Source organism: Lathamus discolor, chromosome 5 (genome assembly GCF_037157495.1).
Source record: "Lathamus discolor isolate bLatDis1 chromosome 5, bLatDis1.hap1, whole genome shotgun sequence".
Classification (NCBI taxonomy): Eukaryota; Metazoa; Chordata; class Aves; order Psittaciformes; family Psittacidae; genus Lathamus; species Lathamus discolor.
In genome coordinates, this window is record NC_088888.1 from 120,202,948 (window position 1) to 120,227,359 (window position 24,412).

Below are 24,412 nucleotides of genomic sequence, written 5' to 3' on the forward strand. Positions count from 1 at the left end.
CTTAGCTCTTATGGCCAACATAAGTAACATGGTTAAACAACACCCCCCCCAACACAGCAGAAATATATAGGAATAAAAAATACTCTGATATGCAAGGAATAAGATGAAACTTCAAATAGGAAAGCTCTTTTCCTCCCTACTGCACACCCTTACATGTGGTTCTATCCCTCTCCAAATTTAGATTGGATATAAGGAGGAAGTTCTTTCCTGTTAGGGTGGTGAGACACTGGAATGGGTTGCCCAGGGAGGCTGTGAGTGCTCCATCCCTGGCAGTGTTCAAGGCCAGGTTGGATGAAGCCTTGTGTGGGATGGTTTAGTGGGAGGTGTCCCTGCCCATGGCAGGGGGGTTGGAACTGGATGATCTTGAGGTCCTTTCCAACCCTAACTATTCTATGATTCTATGATTGTTTCCCTCTTGCTGCACTGACACAGGGGAGAAATGCCCTCCGGCTGCTGATGGAGGCTTCCCTCAGCCCTCCCCTACTTTTCCTCTCTTATTTTTCTCACTTCTGTTCACGTTGCTGAAGTCCTTCCCTGAAGTCTCAGAGCTTCCTGGGCTCCCAGCAAGGCTGATCCAAGTTTAGACTCTCACTGCTTGTCCTGTCGCTCTCCTCCCTTGCAGGTCTCTCCTGCAGCTTTTCATTCACAACTTCAGCACACTTTTCCTTGCTGCCTTTGTGCTTATTTACAGTCTTTAATTGCAATCCTTTCAAATCACAACCGCACTTTAGCACTGGCTTTCTTTCACTCCTTTAAGAGAATGGCATGAAAACAAACAGTGCCTTTGCAAAGAATGTGAGGCTTATTTTTTATAACCTGATGAAGTTTTCTAAGTGTCCTTTGAAACCAAAATTGAGTTTCCTTTCATTCCAGTCCAGATCCAAAAATGCCCATTGCCACACAGCCTCTCTTTGGGAGTAATTCATTCTTCCTAGCTCTTCTTTTTGAGATATAAAAACTGGATTGTTTCATTCTGACAGGAACTGATAATGATGGAAAGCATCACTGACTTCTAATGTTGCTACATCACTTCGGAGCTTATGAGCTTGTTCTCCCTAAAAAGCCCCAGGATTCTACCTGAGTAGGTGATTGATTTGAGACAGGTTCAATCAAAGTTTTAATGTTTTCTATTTTTTAACATAAGGTTTTCTCCTTAAGGTTACCAGATCTTGATCCTGAAACTACTGTCACACAGCCACTCCCAACAAGGAAGAGATAAGCCCACCTATGCACCTACTGTTACATGGGTCTCTGATACCCTTCAGCTATCAGATGCTCAAGTCCACACCATTTACAACCTCACCCCTGAGCAGCTGTGACAACACATCTCCTCATGACTGCTATTTCTGGCAGAGAAACCTTCCTCCCTCAGCCACAGCCTCATTGTTCTGGAGGCAAACCACTGTGCTGAGCTGGCCCTCCCTCCACCTCTCGTGACCACTTCCATTTTGCTGCTTAAATTGTTTTCCTTTATCGGGTCTAATCTGAAAAGCCAGGGGTGTGAGAAAGAAGAGGAGTCGGGTTCATTAGCAACACAACTGCTTTGCTGTGACTCCTGGAACAGAACGTGTATAAGGGCAGCATCTGTTTTTCTTCTTGGCAACTCATTTTTCCAGGCTTGGAATAGGCTCATCTTGTAAACACTGCTTTGTTTAGGCACTAATAATAGCAGTTAAAACTTCTCCCTGTGACACTAACGGCTGCAGAGATTATTGGCAATATAAATGATGATTGAGAAATCGAAAATATGTTGGCTTTTAACTGATCTTGATAGAATTTGGTTTGATCTTACTTGAGTTTAAGCCCAGTAGAACCAGTATCTTGTAGAACATGGAATTCAGGAGTATCCCACACCCTGGCTCTTCCTTCTCTTTGTCCGAGTGCTTGTTGACAGGAATGCAAGAGAAACTCGATTATTATGTGCCTGTCACAAAGCATTATTTGTATAAACAGTCTTGCCATGTTCCTTTGCTAGCTTTTCCTGGCTCTTCAAAGCAATCAAACACTCTTGCCAAATATTCTAAGGGCTACCTACAGGCTGAGCCATTTCTGACAATGCAGGTGCCAAGTCAACAATACATGCTCATTGCCTCTCCCATTTTAGGGTCTTAATTCCAGCAGTGTTTCTTGCACATTTGTTTTTGGTGGGAGGTTAACAAAGCTAGCTGCTCAAATTCCACACTTCTGGCATCCTCATGAATTTTAGTTAAAAATGCATCAAATAGATGTGAATTTACAGTTTGCTTTATCATTTTATTACAGTGATCAAGCTCTTACATATGCCAGGGAAGTTGGACAAATAAAGAGGTATGCTGGAAAGCAAAGTACAGCCCAAGTTTTGAATCACCTTTGATGATATCATTTAACTTACAGAAGAATTCATCAGCTCTTACCAATGGATCTTATTCAAAGCTCATCAAACCAAGGAGAAACAGATTTCCTTGGCTTCTAGATAAGGGCCAGTGTGGCCAGGATGGACTAGGGCGATGAGAGCAGAGCTGGCATGAGAGGCACAAAACAGAGTGAGAGAAAAGAGAAGGGAAAGACGAGACATTCACTTTTGAAGTTCGTGGATTTGGGAAGGGAATGAAATCCCGTAGAGCAAACACAGATGTTCACAGGTTGGATGACTTCATGTTGACAACAAAGGCAGAAAAAGAGCATCTGCTCAGAATAGGGTTTGACAATAAACTTCTTCCTTTATCCTGGTTGCTGCAGCACTATGTGTATGGACAGGCACAGGCACACCTGTCTGAAAATAAGCAAGCACTGTACCAGTGCTACTTCTCTCCATCATCAAGACATGTCCAGCAGTCTGCCTTTTAGACCATTACCTAATGAATTTCAAGCTGCATTCTTTGAGCAAACCAGCTGCACAGTGCCCTTCAGCTCATCACTAAGGCACTTTAGTTACTTTCTTCTGGAGGAATGCACATAGAACAACACAAGGTGCCTGTGTTGTCAGTTCTAGCTCTGTATTTGGTTGATTTAAAGCAAGCTGAATAGCCCAAGGCTCCTATTTTCATAATTTTCCCACAACTTGGCCAATGGATGTGATGAACAGAGTTCACAGCAGCATAGGAAGCCTCCTGCAAAGGAGAAAAACCCCATAACTGAATAATTTTAGCTGCCTCACTAGGACCGTTGGAGTTTTCTTTGCCTTTCTGCTCCAAGAAAGGACTGATTGATACTTGTTACACAACTTGAAAGATAAGGCATCGGAAATGAAGGGTTAATCCAAATAATATTCATGCGCTGAAAAAGGAAAGGTGGGGGAGTTTTTCCCTGGCACTTGCTTTCCCTGGAACGTCAGCAACAGGAAGGGTCAAAATTTGCATGTGTGATGTTGAAAACACTGTGTATTTACAGGCCTTCTCCAAGCTCCCTGAAGAGATGATTTGTGCCTCATGTGCTTATTTATTACGACTGCTCTGAGTCATTACACGGGGCCTGGAGATAAGGACAAGATTCTGTGGTCTGGTTCAAATAAAGCTGGAAAACATGTTAAAAAAGGAAGAATTTTTAGATGCATTCAATAGTGATCAAAACTCAGTTTTCACTGAAACAATCAGGATACTTAACGTGATCTCAGAGCAAGCACAGCTAATCCGCAGTGCTTTGAAAATCACATCCTCAGGCCACACTGCTTGGCTGACAAAATAGTAATTTATTCGGTCTACCGCATTTACGAATAACAAGGAAGATTTAGGTTCTTAGTTACTCAGATTGTAGGAGTTACTCAGCATTTAAAGCAGCCAAGCTTTTCTAAAACATTATCTACTGTATTTTAAGGTTCCATTATCAAACAGAAAATAGCCCTAAAATACCGATTTCTGCACTGTTTTGGCTAAATGATTATAGCTCACTGATTGCGGGCTAGACAGAAAAGCAGAAAAGGACGTAGGCTTCTGATTCGGGTGATTTGCCAGTAGTAAGGGCTAACCAGTTGTTGCTGGTAAAGCTTCAGCATAACTTTGCATTTTCCATCATAGGCTTAGATAGTCGGGTTTTTTCCTCCCTGAAGTGTTGGCTCGATTGCTTTTGCAGTTTTAAGATTTCTTAACCACCCTGTGGAGTAGAGCTGTGTGTTTTCAAGTCTGAGGACAGCACTTCCCACTCAGCAGTCCACAGACCACCACAAACGCAGCTTGTTTCTGTTCTTTCATATCAGTGAGATAGTGGAATTTGTGGTTTTGCCAAGCTGACCAGTTGGCTAATGAAGATTAGCAAAGACAGAAACCTGGCAAGCAAAAATATCTCTTCCTTGCTCAAGACTTTCATCCTATGACCATTTTTCACCTGGTCTGACCACCCTTGTCGCTTGTGAGGTGACAAAAGAACTCATTAATATTGTTAAATAACTGCAGCCTACAGAGAAACTATTATTTTAGTGCAATCTAGTGCACTTGAGGATGGCAAACCATGTTAAAGTGTGTTGTGTGTGTGGTTATCTGGAGGCTGTCACCAGAGTCTACCTGTACGAATGGAAGCGGAAAGAGGGGTAGCTTTTGAATGTCAATTTGGAAGAGATAAAGCAAAGAGCTCCCACTTCAATAACCACAACTGAGTTGTATAGAAATTGGAAGAAGAGGGAAGAAAAACCCAAACAAACCAAAACCAAAAGATGTACTAACATCAAACGGAACTTGCTTGGCACAAACAACCGTGTGGTATGTTGGAGAGAAATGAAGGGACTGTACACCCGCATGGAAAAACTACTTCGCTAAGGTAATGACATTGACTATGCAACCCTTACCAAGGGTTATCAGCAGGCAAAATTCAGTGCTTAAAACTGACTTTTGGATATGAACAGGAATATTTATGTGTGTGTTATGGTGTGTGATTGCTGACTACTTGAGTGTACAATGTAGACTATAGATTCCCACTACTTTGACACAGGCCAACCTTAAAAAGTCAGCTGGTTCCAAACTCGGCTCTCACAGATGATCCATAATTCACAAACACGAAGAACAAGCGTAAAAGGGTGATAACTACTGAAAAGTCCTGAGATGTGTTTGGAAAGTCACAGCCCACAACTCATAGCTGAGAAAAAATTCATGTGTACCATTATTTTCCCAGTGTGTGTTTGGGATTTACAGCAATGTTCTGAAGATGAGCACAAATACCAGGGGCAAAAACTCTGCTAAATAAACTCCTTGAAAAAGAATGACTGCACGTTTCCTCCTGGGTGCTGAGCAGCACAGCTCTGTAACAGAAGTGAGGCTCATTTCATAGCAATTTCCACTGTTATCTCATTTATCCATTTTTCAAACTAACACTTATAGAATCATAGGATAGTTAGGGTTGGAAAGGACCTCAAGATCATCCAGTTCCAACCCCTCTGCCATGGGCAGGGACACCTCACACTAAACCATCTCATCCAAGGCTCTGTCCAACCTGGCTTTGAACACTGCCGGGGATGCATTCACAACTTCCCTGGGCAACCCATTCAAGTACCTCACCACCCTTACAGTAAAGAACTTCTTCCTTATATCCAATCTTAACTTCTCCTGTTCAAGTTTTAACCCGTTTTCCCTTGTCTGTCACTACAGTCCCTAATGAATAGTCCCTCCCCAGCATCCCTATAGGCTCCCTTCAGATACTGGAAGGCTGCTATGAGGTCTCTACTTCATAAACATTAATTTTATATGACACAGATGAATGTCATATTACCTTTGCTATATCCTCCTGGAATGCCACCAAGTTCAAGTACGAGATATTGACCAGGTCTGGGCCATAGACAACAGTTATCATTCGATTTTCCAGGCGACCTCCTGCATTCCCAGCATCCAACAGCTCGCGCAGTTTGGGATCCTGCAAGTAAACACAATGCACAATACTTAACAATCTTTTGCAAATACTTATACTGAAAGAGGTGATTATTTTTGCAAGTAATATTCATTCAAATATTTAAAGTTATTAACATAGAATAAAAAGAAAATCAGTACTGTAAATCCTTCAAAGCCTTTGAGCTCTGTATTACAACAGTACAGGCTAAAAGCTGTCCAGTTGATGGCTGCACATTCCTATTTGCAGCTATTTTTGCCTCAGAATTTAAGCACACATAAACTGTTTTGCTTGTCAAAATGACACAATCTGTCCAAAGGCTACTGGCCTTGGCAGAGAGATTCTCTATGCTTTTAATGGATTTTAGATAAACCTTAATATGAGAACTTAGGTTTTCCTGCGGAATTAAGAAGACTGGTTGGAATTAACACTATGAAACGAATAATGGAATTTTGGTGATGCCCTCCCCTTTCATCTTCATGTTCAAACAGTCATGTTTTGATCGACTGATTGATGGCTTGGCTTTGCAAGCGAAGATTTGGGAAAGGCTTTAACCACGCTTACTACAAACACGGTGACCAAGGGCATGTGGAATAGGCAAATCCATTCGGAAAAAAGGCTGCTTAGGCAATCAGGAAGTGTCCGACCAGGACTGTCAGTTCCTGAGGCAGTCTTGAGCGACCAAAGTCCTGATCCACCCGCATGCAAGGTTGGATCTGCAGCTTCCAAGCGCATGCACCAGGGGTCTGAACCTGCGGTTCCTCTTGTACTGAGCAGAATTACTATTGCAACAACACATCATCAGTTGGGTAAAACTAACCTGTCTCATGTATTATTTAAATATTCATATTCCATTTATATTTAATCTTCAGCTTTTTTTTTTTTTTTCCACAGGTCTATATTCAATACAGAATGACAGAATCATTCAGGTTGGAAAAGACTTTCAAGATCACCAAGTCCAACCGTTCCCCCAGCACTGCCAAGTCCACCACTAAACTATATCACCAAGTGCCATGTCTACACGCCTTTTAAATACCTCCAGGGATGGTGACTCAACCACTTCCCTGGGCAGCCTGTTCCGATCCTTAATATAGCAATGACTACATAGCATTTCTGTGAAAGAAAGATATGTTCAATGATTTTTATCAGCTAATAATAGCCTGAACCTCAGCTTCATTGGTAGCATGCGAGACAAATTTCAGGTTATTTTGTGACTCTACTGGTTTCTATTAGGCTGCACCACTTCCAAGAAATGCACTCAGTGTTTCTCAGACCAAGAAAACTGCTTGGTCCTTGGCCTCAACATGAAGCTTATAAAGGCAAAAGACAGATGAAAAGAAGCCCTGCATGACTGACTTCAATCCTTTAGTTTGAAAGCTCAGGTTTCCTGAAAGGCAAGATTTGTCATTCTGCTACAAATACTAAGAAATGGCCAGCAAATAGCGCCACTATGGGATGACGGATTCTGTGTAGAGATCAAACGGTTTCAAAACTGACACAAATATATCCTGCAGTTCACATTTCACTCTCACTTCAACCTCCTTCCCCACTGTCTGCATATGTTTAGTGTTTATGATACTTCTTAATATTTAATAGCTTTTAAATAACAATCTAAATCTCCACTGACTGTTACAAATTCAGTTTGGTATAACATAAAGATAAGCATAAGGTGATAAAAAGAGCTCTTTTTCATAGATCTTGCAGGAAATCCTGTATCAACAAGACATCAGTCTAAAGGGCATCTCCCGATTGGTATCATATCTGCTTGTAGGCAATGGCATTATCAATATGTTCAACAAATACATTACAAGGTTTAGGAAAGCATTTTGAAATATGATGTACTAACTGGAAAGAAAGTACAAGACTGTCTATTGTATGATGCTGAGCCTCATTAAATACTGGGTAGGATGGCAAGCACTGCAGGAAAACAGACAGAATAATCCTATTTGGGAGCTCGGTAAAGAAGGAATACGATTGTGTGCTGAGACAAAGACAATTTCACTGGTAAACAAGTTAATGACAGGCTTTCACATAAGAGAAAACCAGAAGAGAGATGTAAAAATAGTAGCTGTGCTCCCCAGATGAGGATTTGAATGAGAAAGACAAAGTATAACTTACACCTAGGAGAAAAGCTAAAGAAATGCCCTGAAGACGCTTAGTGATGTGTATTACTAGATGGGTTACTTTCTCTTCTATTTATAGGCTGAATGCTACAAAGCTCTGTTTCATTTCTCTGGGAGATGATAACTCATCTGATTTTTGCTCTCTACCGTTTCAAACCCAAAAATCAGACTGATAAATGCTTCTGCTCAAGGGCCTGTCTGGGAAGAGCATCATTCTTTCTGAACTCAAACGGAACAGGACTGTCTATCTGGTTTCATTCTTCCATATAATTGTCATTCCTTTCTTCCTTTCCCTAGCTGAACCTCTTGCTCACTCAGTGATGAACTGCATTCAATATCAACAAAAGAAGAAAGAAGAGAAACCTTTTGCTTTTGTATTTATAGTCAGCTACAGAATGTCTCTATGATGGATCACACTTTAGTTAGTCTAAGATACGCATTAGCCATGCATCACAGAACAGAAAAGAAACATATTTGAAATGGGATGCTTCTTCCAAAGAGAATTCATCAAAAGAAAAGTTACCTGGGACTCAGGAAGGCTGTTAGAAGTACAGAGTAAGTGGCCAATCAGGCAATGCAAGTATGAATTTGCTTTTCCAAATCACAGGATTTTTCTCCATGTTTTAAAGGTAAGAAATGAGACAGGTCATCCTCTTTGGGTAGCTGGGTTTGGATGAGTAAAATATTGAATTCATCTGTTCTCTAAGACTTATCTAACAAAGTTTGAAGCACACAGTCCCTTACAGCAATACATTCTCTGGCTGCGACCCAGCACTCATTAATAAAAGACATAAACATATCCTGAGCTACCTCAATGTAATCTGCCATGTGCTCCACAGGCTTAAAATAGATACTTTCATTATAAGCTTAGTGAAAGAGAGTAATTTTGATCCTAACAGGATTCACATCCTTTTTGACCCCTGCCATGGCTGTATCTGCCCGTTAAGGGTGACAGATGCATTTCCATTTGTCAGTGACAACTTAGCCTTTAGCTGATGATCTAGGTCATATTACTTGGTCCTCAGATCTGAAATACTCAAATTTAGATACCAAAGCACACTGTCAGCTCTTCACATTCCTCATGAACAGCTCTGCTCCCTTATTTCCACATTTAGCTGCAAACACTACTAAGAGGATGGGCAAAATATCCTTTATCAAAACCTTGAAGACTATTAAAGCTCTGTGAATTAAACCCCTTTTTAAAATGTCAGCAAGTTTTCCCGTGGAGATGATAGGAAAAGGACATGGAAAAAACCCAAGCAACGACTATATTTAGCTGCTTCTATGTAAATCGGATTATTTTGATTTTGATAATTCCATTTTGAGGAACAAGACTGAAAGTCTGCTGCTGTTTGGAGCTGCATTCGATATGCTGGCTCACAAGTGGACAGATTGGTTTTTGGCATAAGCTCTTTGCTAGACTGGGGCCATATTATGAGCAAATTGAGCTTCTTGAGAGACATTCAGAAGAATTAGATCTATTTACTATTGATTATAGTCCTTTTTTGAACACCTGAGCTATTGAAGCTCTATCATGTTAAGGAACATGCCCATGGGATGATCGGTGCCCACGTAGCTCAAAGTTCCCTTTGTAGCACAATGATTTAAGTCTGCTTTTATGTTTTCTGACAAAGGAGCATCCTTTCACCTCCTTTACTCACAATGTCTTGATGTCAGCTTGCTTCCTCCCTTCCAATAAAGCCTAGCAGGAGCTTCTGCTCAAGGACCTGAGCTGCCTGAAGACCTGCCCTAAAACCAGGCCCGGAAAGCCAGTTTTCCTGATGGAACACTTCTGCTGTTAGAGGGCTGACACATTCCTGAAGGAGATGTAAATTGTGAGCAGAGAAATACAGAGAAGGTGGCAAGGATGCTGTTGGCAGCAGAAACAGCTTTAGAATTCATTATAAACCAGATTAACTATGTCAAATTGAGGCAAGAGTTGGCCAGGGGACTATTTGCTCGCTTGGTAAAAAAACTTTCCCTATTTGGCCCTGCTGTCGTGACAAATCTATCAAAGAAAAACACATCTTAAATCAATTCAAAACAAAACCAGAAAAGAGAAGAAAATTATCCATAAACATGAAAAATGTAATAAAAGGTTATGGCAGTCCTACACTTTTCATGAACAAATAATGATGTTTTGTTAGAAACCAGGATCCTGTAGACAGATGGATAAAACCAGATTTCAATCAGACTTCCAAAACTTTCTCCCGTTGTGTTTTCCTTTCACTGGAAATCATAAAAATAACATAAACTTCAAGAGGTTGCTCAGCCACATTAATGACAAGCTCCACAAAGACTGCTTTCAGCTGTGGCTGGTGTTATTAAAACGCATCTCTTACCACTGAAACCCTAGCACATTACAGTAAATGCTGCAACATCTTTTAATAAGTATCTCCAGCTCTTCACAGTTGTTTGCAAAACCTTGCGGCACTCCATCGGTCTGCAGAAAATTCCTGGTGTTTTAGTACTTTGCCGTATAGATATCTATATATACAGATATCTGTACAGACGTATCTAAAAGGCTTCCATGCTGTAAAACTCAAACTGCGATTTAAACACGCCATGGGGCAGCAGGTCACCCAAGGTTTCACCTCAGGTGGAATGCGTCACCTTTTGTTACTCAAAGCTGCAGCACCACCTTGGAGAGCAGCTCTGTCTGATCCCATATTAAACAGCAGAATAATCTGTCCAATGCTAAAGATTTTCCTTGGGGCTTAACACTTTCAGGCAACGCGATGGCCAAACTGGATAATAAGCAAAAGATTCAGCCAGAACTTCGGGGTTCCTGCAACAGTTGTGCAATTAAAGTATAGGAATTTCTGGTGTTTGAGGACATTAATTTACTATACAAAAAATCTAAAGGAGTCATTATAGGCTACACTACATGTATACTCTACATACAGTGGGTACTATATGTTATTTATACAACATTCACCCCTGGGCATGCAAAATGCCAAACACTCCCTGCCCCAACAGCTATCAGCTGAAACTATTTTCTCGGCCATCTTGTGCGGTAAAACATTGTCTTTATGATGCCAGTTAATACTCGAGTCCTACTGAAGCAATAGGCATGAAAGGGCTCTCAAAGCCTCCAAAAAGTAGATGCCTGAAGAAAACCCCCAAACCAAACCACTACAGACCAAACTACCACCAAACCCTGCACATCAACTTAGCACTTATCAGCTATTTTCATTACTTCTGTCAATCTGATTTGCACATTGCAAATGTATTCTCTTTCTAGTACTAAATAAATGCCACGCTCCTTCCTTTAAAATGCCCTGAAGCAAATGTTTCTTTCATTAAACCAGTGTTGGACAGAATTATGCATTTTTTAAACCATATTACATAGCTATTGGGGTACTTCAGAATTCCCTAGACTCTATACCATAATCCCAAATGGTTATATTTGTGTCCTGATATTTCAGAAGCAATATGAAACAAAAATGGCAACAGACTTTCATCTTAGTTTCATGCTCATCAGAATGAGATTTCCAAGCATTGAAAACTGCATTTATCTTTTTCTACCTCTTTATGTATCCCAGAAGTGAGATGGGGAGGAAAGAAGCAGCATAATTAGACAGCTACATATGCAAAGAGTTTTCCAGGAAACACTCGGATTTGTGCTTAAATTAAACAAAGAACCTTGCTAAAATAGGAGCTTTCATTGTGACTCTGTCGAAGGCAAAACTCCCACAGATTTTCTTCAAATAGAACAATGTCTTATCTTCAGGAATGCTTTATCACAGATTGTTTATCCACAATAATGCATATACATACACATATATAGCATGGGTGTTTAATATACTTGACCCAGATTGCAAACATCAGATCTTAACCCTTTAAGCACCGGGTAAATTGGTATTACAGGGCAGTATAAATAAGAAGCATGAAGTTTCTGTTAAAACCAGAGCACTTACCCCTATGGCTAGCTAAGAACTCCAGCAGACATCCAAGCCCAGCTCCACTGAAGTGATCCAACCAAACTCCACAGTGCAATCACGGATGGTCATGTATGAGTAGGAATTGCCTTCTAATAGTCCATTGAAATGATTTTACACTGCATGCGGTAGGCAAACCACACAGCTCTGGCCTGCAAGACTTCTTACATCCATGATGACACTTAAGAGTTGCTTCCTATCTTTGTCTGTAGAGGTTATGTATCCCATCTAGTCCAGTCCCTCCATCTGCACCTACAGCCAAACAGTAAGTGAAACACCTCTCTGGGTAGTTATTTCCTCACCTGTGTCAGAGAGGAGTAAATTACCCACCTGATGGTCTGTGGTCTGCCTAGTGAGGACACAAGGTGCAGGTGCAAGCCATTTACAGACGTCTAACTTCTGGAGATGAGACAACCCCACCCCACACCTCTCCTTGCCAAGGGACTACCACTCTGCATTGGCCTCTTGAGAAGCTCTGAACTGCTGCTGTGCCCCTGCCTGACCCTCAGAAACAAAATGCTCTCACTAATGGGCTTAAATCTACTGTTAACAGTCCTGATATGGATTTCAAAGACCCCTCCTGGCACACATCACCTAGCAACAGTATAGTACAGGACTAAGAACTTCCCATCAAGTGGATTGACAGATCATCCTTCAAAGAAATGTGCCTTTCTTCTCTCGCTCCTTCTTTTGTTGAGACCAAAGTCAAAACTATCAAGTTTATCTTTCAGCAATCCCTTTCACTGATTAAAGAGAATGTCCATACATGGGAATCACACCTACAAACTCAATGACAGGATTTTGTCTGTCTTCCTTAATGACAGTCATGTGAAATGAATATACTCCAATTACTACATCAAAGATACTCAAAACAGTGTTCTCCAAACTCCCTTTTCTATTATTACACAGGACTCATAGGAAGTTTGATATTTAAATATATTCATTTATATCAAGTCATTTTTACCAAATTCATTATCATTAAGCCAGAAACACATTTAGTCCAACAATGATAAAAACTGCACTATGGTTTTGATACAAATATATCTTCATATATTTCACACCAGTGTAGCAGGATCTATGTATGACCAAAATATTTGCATACACTTCTTCTTTGGATTTCTTCTCATTTCTATGAGAAATGGTTCAGAATGGGTTCCAATTTTGCATGATATCACCATAGGTACCTATGCACAGAAATAGAGCCAGGATCTTGTTTAAACACCTGAGTCAAAAAGACACCCCTTTGGTGCAGCTAAGTGAGTGTGTACAAAACAAAAGGATGGTTCTTCAAAAATTGCTCTCAATAATCTAAATTGGTTTTAAACTGACCATCCGCTCAGAGTAAAACACAGTATTGGGTAAAAGGAAGCAGAAATGCTTTAGAGACAGAGTTAGTCCCTGGAAAGGAGATCCAAGACGTCCACTTACTTCCAGGACAGATCTTGCTTGGGATGTGCAGGAACACCAAATGCCTCAGATGCAACTGAAATCCAAGGCCTATTCTTCCCACAGAAATTCTCAGGGATGAAATGCTACCACAAATCATACATCAAAGAGTCAATCCCGATTCATCCTCTCTGAAACACTTATTCCAGAACAATGATTGCTTTTTCCAAAGTAGCTTAACCCATTTCCATGCTTGAAGTAAGAATTTCAATACATCAAGTTTACCAGGAATAGGTTATGAAGAACTGTAAAACTACTTCTTTTTCTATGATGTAAAACTTTTGAGGAAGAGAGAATATATGCCTGCATAAAACACACTTTTCTTTCATAGAGAAACAGGAGGTAAGCAGATCTATACCCATACAAATGACATTTAACTTCGGAGTGGTGATGACTGTGCCAATACCCATTTCCAAACATAACTCTAACCTTGAGGTCTGAAAATGCACCACCACGATGAGAGACGGGGGATATTAAAAAACATTAGTTGCTATTAATCAGGATTTTTATTACAATTTTCCACACCACCATGATTTCTCAACCAGCAGTGCCACCGCTGTTACCAGAATTTGCTGGAGACAACGCTATAAACCAACTATTCAACACTAGCTTTGCTGAAGATGCTATTCCTCCTTACAGTACAAAACCACACTGACTTCTGGGGGAAAGGGGGGAATATACCCAAATGATGTCAACTTCAATGCCGTATTTGGTGAAAACAGGATTTTACATAAAATACAAAGAGAATGAATGGTACGTGCTAAGGAAAAGCCCGGGGACAAAACCAGGGCCACCTCATTCCTCTTTTTCTGACCTCTCTCACAGTTCAAGTGATCTAAATCCAGCTTCCCTGCATCTCTCATGCTCTTATGACAGAACATTAAGCAAATATTCAGCCTGCATATTTATTTAGTTCTCCTCCATGGCCATGTTTCTCAGATTATTTTTTTAGGCTCATGGTATTTATGTTTTAAATTGGTTGCAAGACTGCGTGTTCCAACCAAAACCAAGTGACAGCATACACCACCCGAGTAAAATCAGACCAAATGTGGTATTTTTCAGTCCTCTTGGTTGTGATTAACACAAAAGTACTTTAGATCTCAGAGGGTAAGTCTTCACTTACATGACAATTATAAAAAAGGGAAAAGACCTCGAAGCTACAACCATGCACCATCTTCCTCTACATGTTTTCCACCTCACGGACATTTTTATCAGGTTTTATTAGCTGCAGATGGTTCATTATTTAACAATGACCTTTAAGCACACACATTTCCTTTCACTGCTCTTCCTTTCTCCAAATACATTGAGTTTTTCTTCAATATCATTTTAAAGGAAGAAATGAAGAGACAGGGAAGCAAAGAAACTTCTCTCGTTTTCATGTTACCTCTATTAACTCATTTTCTTTGATCTGTATGAAACTATTGATAAAAGTATTAAAGGTCTTAGAATGAAATGATTTCTACAGCAGGTTGCCCAGCATGTTAGGGCAGGAATAGCTGGAACAGCAGCTGAATTTTCACTTATCTCTAAATCTCGTACGCATTGTTCTTCCTATTCTGAATGGCTGTGTAGAGTTATTTTAATAGGGTTCCTTCAGAGATTGAGGTACAATCAGCTATTACTTTATACATGATTTGTAAAAATCTAGGATGATTGGAAGGAGCCGAATGACAGGGATTACATCAATGCCCATTATGCTTTCTGGAGTGCTCCATAAGGGCTGGCGTTTGATCACTTGCATTTTAATGCATTTTTTTAGCTGGTGGAAGCATGTACATCCAGACGGTCCGTAGTGTTGAAAGCTCCAACTACCCACCCCATGTAAGAATAACAGATGAAACACAGAAAGCTATAACTGAAAACATCTGACTAACGAGCTGTTTATTATAGCAACATTTCAGACACACTCATCAGGAGAAAAAAGGAGGAAAAAGATACCCTCTTTGGCCACACCAGCATTGTTTTGTTCTATCTCTACCTGTTTGTGAGACATATTTTGCTATCAGTTTTTCTCCCAATTACAAAGTCATACGTGGGATGCTTACAGCTAAAGGTTTCAATTTACCCGATTTTAATTATTGCAAACACTCACTATTCCCATTACCTCTAAGTATTTAATTCTAGGAAACTCATTTGCACTACAGCAAAGAAAAATAAACCATTTCAATGATAATGCTGCAACAGGTGTAATTTTTTCCTTCTTGGACTGTACCAGATACTCAGCTCCAGCACATCAGACCACGAGCTTGTAACGCTCTTAACAGAGCATCTATTTAACTACTGATTACCAATGACAAGCTCTCGTGTACTGTCACTTGCCACAAACCTTCAATACATCTTGTTATGTATCAGCAACAGCAATTCAGTAGCACAAATACATATAGACTCTTGACATTGGTAAATAGGTGCAAATTTAGTCAGCACAGATGATCTTATTTTCTGCAGATCTCAACAGGGTTGCCTGAGCTCATGGTAACTGTCCAGCTCAATGGAAACTGGAGCCAGGGTACCACAAAGGCATAGGAGTGTTCATCAGCTGAAAGATGCCTCGACTCTGAAAACGTAACTACAACCATAAAATCAGCTAAAAAGCCACATGGCAAAATCATGTAGCAGATGCCACTGCTTTGGATGGTGAAGTTAAGAAAGAGGAAGTAATGCATAATCAAAATAAATTATTTCAGATTGCTTTCTAAAAGTTGGTCATCTTCAATTTACTCCATAGGGGATGACATTCTGCAAGCACATTTTACTCTTTTTATAAATATCTAACAGAAAAAGACTAGAAACATATTTCTGTTTTAGAAGACAACATGATTACCGGGAAAAAAAGTAAAATCTACAGAGAGTATGAGTAAGAACTAGAAATATGTTTCTTCAGCTGAGGAGAGAAAACAGTGAATAAATGCAGAAACTGGATTTGAGTGTCTGTATGACAGATTAACTTTACTACCTGTGAAAGTACAGGAAATGTGTTTGGTCATTGCTAGGAAAAGAACATCCAAACAATAGTGTCTTTGGCAAGCAGCTGCAGAGAGAAGGAATTCTTCAAGGGATGTCATGGACATTATTTTAGGCAGTTGCTTTTGTACTCCATGGTCTGAAGGAATAATCAACGAAGAGGATACAAAAAGGGTAGCTGGATGGGTTTGAGAACAGACTCAGGGAAGAACATAACACATCAACTTGGAGAGACTTGATGGAACTGAGTACTACATACTTGTAAGCAGCCAAACAATGTGAGAATATCAAGATATGGATGGTGGAAAATCAGTGGAAGAAAAAAGTGAGGGAAATGGTCCCGAAAGAAAATTGACTGTATGGCCTGAGGTCCACATGGAGAAAAATCCAGATGCAGACACTGGTGCAGTGAGTGACTTGGTGCACCCTGAATTACTGACATGTTGTAGAACCCAAATTCACTCATAAATACACATCTCTGCCTGTACATCTGCAGATACAGAGAAGACAGAGAACTACAGTTAGAAGCAGCATCAGCAGTAACACTCAACTTTGTTCTTCAAGCTTTTCCATTCCTATTAGTTTTTCCTTATGGTTCCTAGGAAAACCAACAGGGACAACAGCAGTTGCTCTTTAAAAAGCAGACAATACTCAGTGAACACCTCTTCAGTTAAAAACACAACTGCATCCTTGATAGCCATCGATGGCTCTTGCCCACAGCAGAAACAATTAAACCTCACATGATTTAGTGACCATTGAAACCCCTTGTCTAAGTACCAATATCAGCCAATGCACTGAAATGAAGAGGTAACTGGATTTCTGCATTAACTCACATCCTTAACAGCTCTCCTCAAAGAGGTTAACCTGGATTTACAGTAGTTGAGAAAGGGTAAAAATTGGCAGAGAAGGTTTAACAGTTATTATTTTAAAATGTGCCTTGTCCAAACCGTGGCAGCTTGCAAAGAATTCGATTTCTTACGTTTACAAGGTGGATCAGCACTTCTCTTCCTAATATCACTTGCTAAATGCCACAGAGACTTCTAGTTATCCAAGAATTTAATGAACTACATACAACAATTTAAGGCTGTTCCATTTAGATAAGAGGCTTTCCAGCTTGAAGGATGATAAAACAGCCTTCAAGGCTGTGGAAAATAAGCCACATTTTGATGCATATAAACTACCCGAGCAGTTAGTTAATTCTAAGAATCACATTTTAGTTGGGGGAAGTCAAGTAAATCAGCTTGGCACAGTGACTGCAGACCAGAACAGTGCACGGGAGGCTGCAAAGTCCATTGAAAACTCCAGGCCACACTTTGTGCTTCCCCATTTCCCTTATTTCCCAAGGATCCCCAGTGGAGTATTTGACTGAGCAAAACTATGCACTCCAGGGTTTGACCAGAATACTTCTGAAAGGTTATGTAGTGCAGTGCTTTTAGAAAGGGAATTAAAAATATTCTGTGCGCATAAGATTATGGCATTGAGGGTACACTTTATCCAGTCGGATCCCTTCCAACACACCCTCGGAAGAACAAATAGTTACAATGCATGTAGTTTGGGAAGGAATATTCTGCAAGTATGAGAGTATCCTATATGGCACTTCCCCAATACAACATTCTGACTCTATGGGTTTTAAAGTACAGTTTGCATAAAGATGTATCTAAAGTGGATACAAACCACAAGAGAGAATTTAATAGCTTCTGTAAAATATTTCTGGGTTTGGAGCTAGGTTTTCAGCTATTTTAAAACAGTAACCTGGTGCTTATGCAGCGATTTTAATGGTTTTTTTCATTCAGCCTTATCAGATGAACTAAATTGTGTGAAGTATTTGCCCACAGAAAACATTAGTGAATGGCAAATGGTCCTTTCAACGCGACGAACCAGTGAGGTGTTGTATCAGACCACTCTCACAACTTGAATGCCAGTCTGTACATGATTTAATGAGCTATTTAAATATGCCAAATCATGTACAATCATAGAATGGTTTGGACTGGAAAGGACCTTAAGATCACTCAGTTCCAACCCCCTGCCACAGGCAGAGACACCTTCCATTAGACCAGGTTGCTCAAGGTCCTGTCCTATCTGGACACGTAAGAAGTGTCCTTTGCTCTGGAAGACCTTTGCATTTCCTAAACACTGTTTTGTCTCTCCATTTTGTCTCTTTAAGGTGGGGAGCTGTTGTAGTCACAGTGCAAAGCCAATTTCAACAATGATCAACTACCAGCAACAAGCAGGAGATGGGAGGATCGGCTGAAAAGGCAGCACTTGTAGGAAGATTGATGAAGCCAGGGTTTAGTCGGAAGCTGTACGGATTTAAAGGGTTTGGATCAGACCACAGGGAATGAGATGCACGGTTAAATCCCTGATGCTGCAACTTGCTAAAATTGGTTATGCAGAACCACACGCAATGTGCAACAGAATCAGGCGACAACAGCTTGGCCCTGACCTCCAACAGCAATCGTGATTCAGCTCTACCACACAGCTCTTATGTTTTACAGCACATATTATAATGCACTAATACCTTGCATTTCTCGAGGGTTTTGTTTTCCTCCCTTTTCCCCTCTCCTTTAACAGGAAGTAAGGAAACAAACACTAAACCTGCACATCTCTTGAGATAACAGAGGTCAAAAATACTGAATTCTTCGTTTCCTCCCTCTGTAAATTGAGTTTTTCTCTTTTTGCTTCTCTTAAAACCTACTGAATTTCAGTTTTCTTATATTCCCATCAACAGCTCTTGCCTCACTGGAAGTATTAACACAGAAGAAGTCTCTTTTTCTTGAAATCATTTTTAGAAATGCTTCATACTTACACATTGAAGTAGGCTCTGAAGTAGTGAAGCATGTAACCTCATTGCATTAATATGAATAAAGACTTTCCCTTCCTTGCATGATTCTCTAGCTGAGAACGCTACTCTGAAAAGCCAGGAGAACCCATCCCCATATTAAGGTATATCTTGCAATAGAAAATGGCACAGTGCCCTTTATGTATTTATACCCCCTGGATCTTAGTTTCGTTTAGTGTGAGGTGTCCCTGCCCATGGCAGGGGTGTTGGAACTGGATGATCTTGAGGTCCTTTCCAACCCTAACTATTCTATGACTCTGTCTTAAAAGCATCAGGATACATCTGGCTAATAATTCTGTCAGCACGGTAGTGCTTCTAACTGAGCACATCTGAGGCCCTCTTGTGAGGCCCTGCAGTTTGGGAAGGGATGCTGCAGTTTAGCCATCCCTCACCAAAAAGTTATGGCATATCTTACATGTGTGTGTGTATATATAGATAGATAATTCTTCAGTCCCTCCTCCTCCAATGCAGCCTTTCTGTATTATTTTTCTTCCTATATTTCAATGTATAATGCCTCCATAGATGACAGAGAGGTGGCATCTGTAGCTTTCTGCTATGACAAGACCTCACATGTCTTAAGGCTGCTAAACATTTAAGTACCCTTTGAAGATTTATGAAGGTGACAATTTCAGTTCTGTGGAGATGAATGCAACTGCTGAACACAGTGTGTATAGAAAACCATGGAGCAAGTGCTCCACTGGTGTGAGCTAACGGCATCTGTTTGCCCAGATCAGGGCTTCACATCACTTCAGTACTAAATTGCACACTTGGACAGCTCCAGTCTAGCCTTACTATTGTACATAAATAGATCTAAGAGCTAACGTGGTGCACTGCATTTCTATTCTTTGCAATGTGTACGCAACACACAATAATCCCCTGTTATTTTACAGTGAATAAGTGAAAGCTTAGTGGTTTGTTATATTTTTATATGTAACTACAGTCAGTCTATGGAAGCTTTCTGTAATTCTCTGCTACATGAAACTTTTCAAAGGAGACTTATTATAGGAAACTGAACCCCAAATAGTACCTTGAAAATGTCTCCTAAGCCTATGAAACCAGACCTTTCCAGCAGCCTGGCTAACAAGGCTACCTGGAACAACAGTGACCCAACCACCACCACAGGCAAACTGGGTGACTTCCCCCCCAAACCAACCCAACCCCTACAGATAAAAATCTTGTGTGTAATGGATTGATATTTTAAATAGAAAGATCAATAGTGCTTGGAGTCAGCCTGAATGATTCAATTAATGACTCCCCAGAATAGCAGTAACACAAGGCCACGTGGCACATGCTGGCACCTACCTGAGACCATAGAGAGTGAGAAACACAGGGTCAAAGTCATCCAGGGACCTATTTTTCCCTTTTCCATACCATTTAGATACCGAAGTAGGTTAGTGTTTGTTTTAGTTGTTTGGTTGGCTTTTTTGAAAAAAGAACCTAAATTCACATCTTTGGCAACCAGGAAATTTATATTTGCACCATGATCTGTGTTTATTCTCTATACACTGTAGTGGTGCTTATGGCATCTCCCCCTTTCTGTGACTGTTTGAAAGTGGCTACTCACTGTGCAAGCACAAGTAACAACAGGGAGTAAATTCTCAGTAAGTTTCTAAATATCTATTTTGATTTTGGTTTTAATCTTGTCTCATAACTAAGCTACTACAGAAAGGGAACAATACATTTAGGAAAAGGGCTAAACGTAACACCGGGAAACTTACAATTTGGGCAGGAAAAGAAGTACAGCTTTACACCTTCCCTTGGAAAAATACTGTGCCTGATAAAAGGAACGGTGAATGGAATCATGCCGGAGTGAAGTTCTGGGCAGAATTCCCAGAAGAAATTTATTTCTGGCTTATCAAGTTTCTAATCTGTTTTTTAAACCAGGCTACTGAATAGGTATAAATCTCCTGAATGGTATGAAACTCACAATAGAGACAGAAGCTTTTAGACTGCGGTGGTGTCATCTACCCAGATACGTGACCTACTGAGTCCTTTCACTGCAATTCAAATGGGATGCTACAATAGCTTGTTCAAAATCAGAATAGTACTAATGTTTCAGATGGATTCTTAAGCTTAAAACCACCCACAACCAACCAACCAAAAAAACCCCAGCCACCACTGGTATTTTTAGTATTACTACAAAAGAGCAGAGAAATTTAAATGATAATGGAGAAAATTTAGGTTATAGAAAGTTAGGACGACTGACACAAATAAACTTACTACTGCCAACAAGCCAGTTTGCTACAGCCTACTATTCTGCTAGACCCTTTAGCAAGCACATCTTAATGTCACAGATTTAGTTTCTTGATATTTCCTATCATTTAGCACCATCGGGCAGGTTACAGCCTAATCTCATACGGCTTTTCCCTGCCAGCCCTAAATAAAATGGGACTTCCATGTTCTTCATTTTATCTGTGCTCAGCTTTCGAACTCTGACAACCTGATCTTTTTTGATACCAAGCCTGGCTTGTTACTCTCTGAAAGCAAATGCAGTACAGAGAGGCATTGCATGCAATGCCAGCACCACTCCTCACAGCAACTGCAGGATCAACCCTCCCCACAACCCATAAAGCTGCCCTATTGCCTCATCGGAGGGTCTCACAGAATAAAGACTGAAACACGTATTAAAAACAATAGATCAAAATTAATAGTATTTTGGAATAGGTAAGAAAAAAAGGTTTGAATTTCAATGCATATATTTCCTTTCTTAAAAATGACACTTGCAAATGGCAAGTCTACAGCAGTCCAAGATGACGTTTTTGAGAAGAGATAGGGTCGGGTTTTCCCTCAGTGCATGACTTTTCTGCTGCCACTTTGCAAGCCATTTGAATGTTTGTTTGTGTCTTCTACCCGTAAAACACATCTAATGATACCCACGGCTTCTGTTAAGGATCTTGTGACCTATAAAACTGGAAGATGTTGTCTAAGCTCTGGATTTGTTTGGTATCTTCCACTGAAAAGCTCCACTCTTCTTGACAGATGTAAAGTGCACAAGACCTAATACTATCCTCCTCCACCTTCGTGACCTGCCTTTTCTCAAACCCACTTTCATTTCCTTAGGTTTTGCTCTTGGATCTTACTCAGCCTTTATGAAGTTTGGTATAACAAATCAATCTACATCATTCAAGAAGTCAAGGAAAAACGCAGCCCGCTTCTTAGCTGTTGTCCCACGCTTGCTCTAAGACTGTGAGGGGAATATTCATACAACCCATAATAGGTATGCAATCCCGGAAAGGTTACAGAGATGGTTTTCCCAGATCAGTTATTTAGTGTTATGTGTTATACCTGAATGCCCTCAATTCCCTGGACATCCCACTGGAGCCAGGAGCTTTGGCTCAGATCAGACCTTTGTGGTGCCACACATGGAGACTGCACCTTCTTTCAGAAACCTATAAATGTAACAGCAATTTTGTGCTCCAGTGAAAGGAATAAAATAAATGGATAAGGAAACCACAGAGCACAGCAAACTTACTTGCTTTTTACTGCACTCAGTACAACCTCCAATGCATATGCAAGGCAGTGCCACTGAGACGAGCAAGCTGCTCCGGAAGGATGCCCGCTGACTTAATGAACTAGCAAGAGAAGCTATGGAACTGAACAGATCTCAACTAAATTTGTAATGAGAAAACTGACATCTTGCACCTAAAATAATAAGAAATGAAAAGGCTTTCTTAGACACATTAACACGAGTATTCTGTTGGTTCTCTTGAGACCTCCCCAAATATCACAGAATCACAGAATGGTCTGGGTTGGAAAGGATCATCTAGTTCCAACCTTTCAAGACAATGAAGTATCTTTCCTGTTTCAAAGGAAAACAAATGTCTATTGAAAAACAAGTGCCTAAGCTCAGAGTAGCTCAACATGTTTTTTCCCCTCACATCGAGTGTCAGAAGCAGTTGAGCGAATACCTGACCATAGCATATTTCAGTAGATCAACTGTCAGGCAAATTCTCTGTAGCCTTTAAAAACCCCATGGCCACACACAAACAAGAGCAAAAAAGCAAATTAGGAAGGACTTTTCTGGGTGAGTTCTATAAAGATTGCTTAAGAAAGCTTCCCAAATACAAATTAATGCCATTAATGGAAGAACTATGCAAGTGGTTTTAAAAGATGCTGAATGTAACATAGAAAAATAGCCTAGGGACTGCCTGTGTGTGAGCAGTCCACACTGTGAACCATACCCATATACCTTCTGGTTCATCTTGCTGTGTCTGGACCAAAGTGGTATAACTCATTTATAAGGTAATAAAGCAAAAATCCAGAATAAGATGTGAATTTACAGCTTTGCTCCAAAAGTAGGTCCATGGGATGCTGTCCTGGAACGCAGACTGGCTTTAGGACATCAGTTCTAGTGACATCCAGGTGTTGTACAGGGAGATGTGGTGCCAGTGAACGGGAAGGGCTGTGTTCAGGATTTCAGTGTAGCACTGATGGACTTTGAGAATAAAAGAGCATTTGGGATGAACTCTGCTGGTACTCTTTCAGAAAGGAATCTGTACCCTGGGGAACAACCTGTATTAACATTTGCTTTTGTGAACAATCCCATTGATTTTAACATGAAAGCCTGAATGAGTAAGTCCCACATTCACACGACAACAAAGAACGGCAGATGCCCTCAGGATATAGGAAGAGTTAGGTAGGTGTGGTCTGCTTTAATGCGATGTGCTTAGAATATAATAGTCAAAGGGTGAAGCCCACCAATGCAATTAGGCAATACCGAACCAAACCAGGAAGAACTAACATGTCTGCCCCTTCCCCCTCCTGCTTTAATGGTGCTGATTTCCCTCATAACCTTTACTGAGAGCTTTGCAGAGGATAAAGATGAGTGAAGTACAAGGGGAGAGAAAAGTATTATGAGCTGCAGTTCATCCCTGAATTTCTGGTCGAGCTCCTGATGGGAGCTGTGCACGCACCCAGGCTGTAACAGGGATGCTCAGTGCAGCAGAACACTGAAGCAGATGCTTAAGTGCAGCACCTGAGCAGTCCTGTTAAATCAGTGTCCTGCAGGTTCACAAGATGCCCAGATTCACTTTAGGCTTGTTTGGGTTTTTCAAAGGACTTATACCTACATTTACTGTAAGAACTCTTTACATTTCCAGTGCATAGGCTTTCACACAGAGAAAACAGTTTCTTTCCCTCTTGTTTTAATGTACCTGTTTCCGATGTATTTCTTTTTCCAAGGTATGACATTTTAACATGGGCTGATGAAAAGAAGAAATGCAATTTAGAGAAGGGTACACATTTTTGTAGGTGCTCTGATTTGAAACGAGCTGGAAATAAGCCCTTAAAATCTCTGAAGAACTCTATTGCTCTGG

General features: G+C 40.5%; 1 protein-coding gene across 6 annotated transcripts in view; it reads right to left on the reverse strand.

The window, feature by feature from the left end:
• The window catches only part of PLCB1 (phospholipase C beta 1), a 249,505-nt gene that overhangs the window by 151,534 nt on the left and 73,559 nt on the right, over nucleotides 1-24,412 (reverse strand). For 5 of the 6 annotated variants that reach the window (XM_065682352.1, XM_065682354.1, XM_065682355.1 and 2 more), the window contains exons 1-2: nucleotides 11,831-12,095; nucleotides 5,674-5,814 (exon numbers count right to left, since the gene is read on the reverse strand). In XM_065682352.1, the coding sequence (XP_065538424.1) occupies nucleotides 5,674-5,754 (81 nt within the window). In that variant the 5' untranslated portion in view covers nucleotides 5,755-5,814; nucleotides 11,831-12,095. Of the gene's footprint in view, nucleotides 1-5,673; nucleotides 5,815-11,830; nucleotides 12,096-24,412 lie in introns of those variants that run through there. The other variant, XM_065682353.1, reaches the window with a different exon arrangement.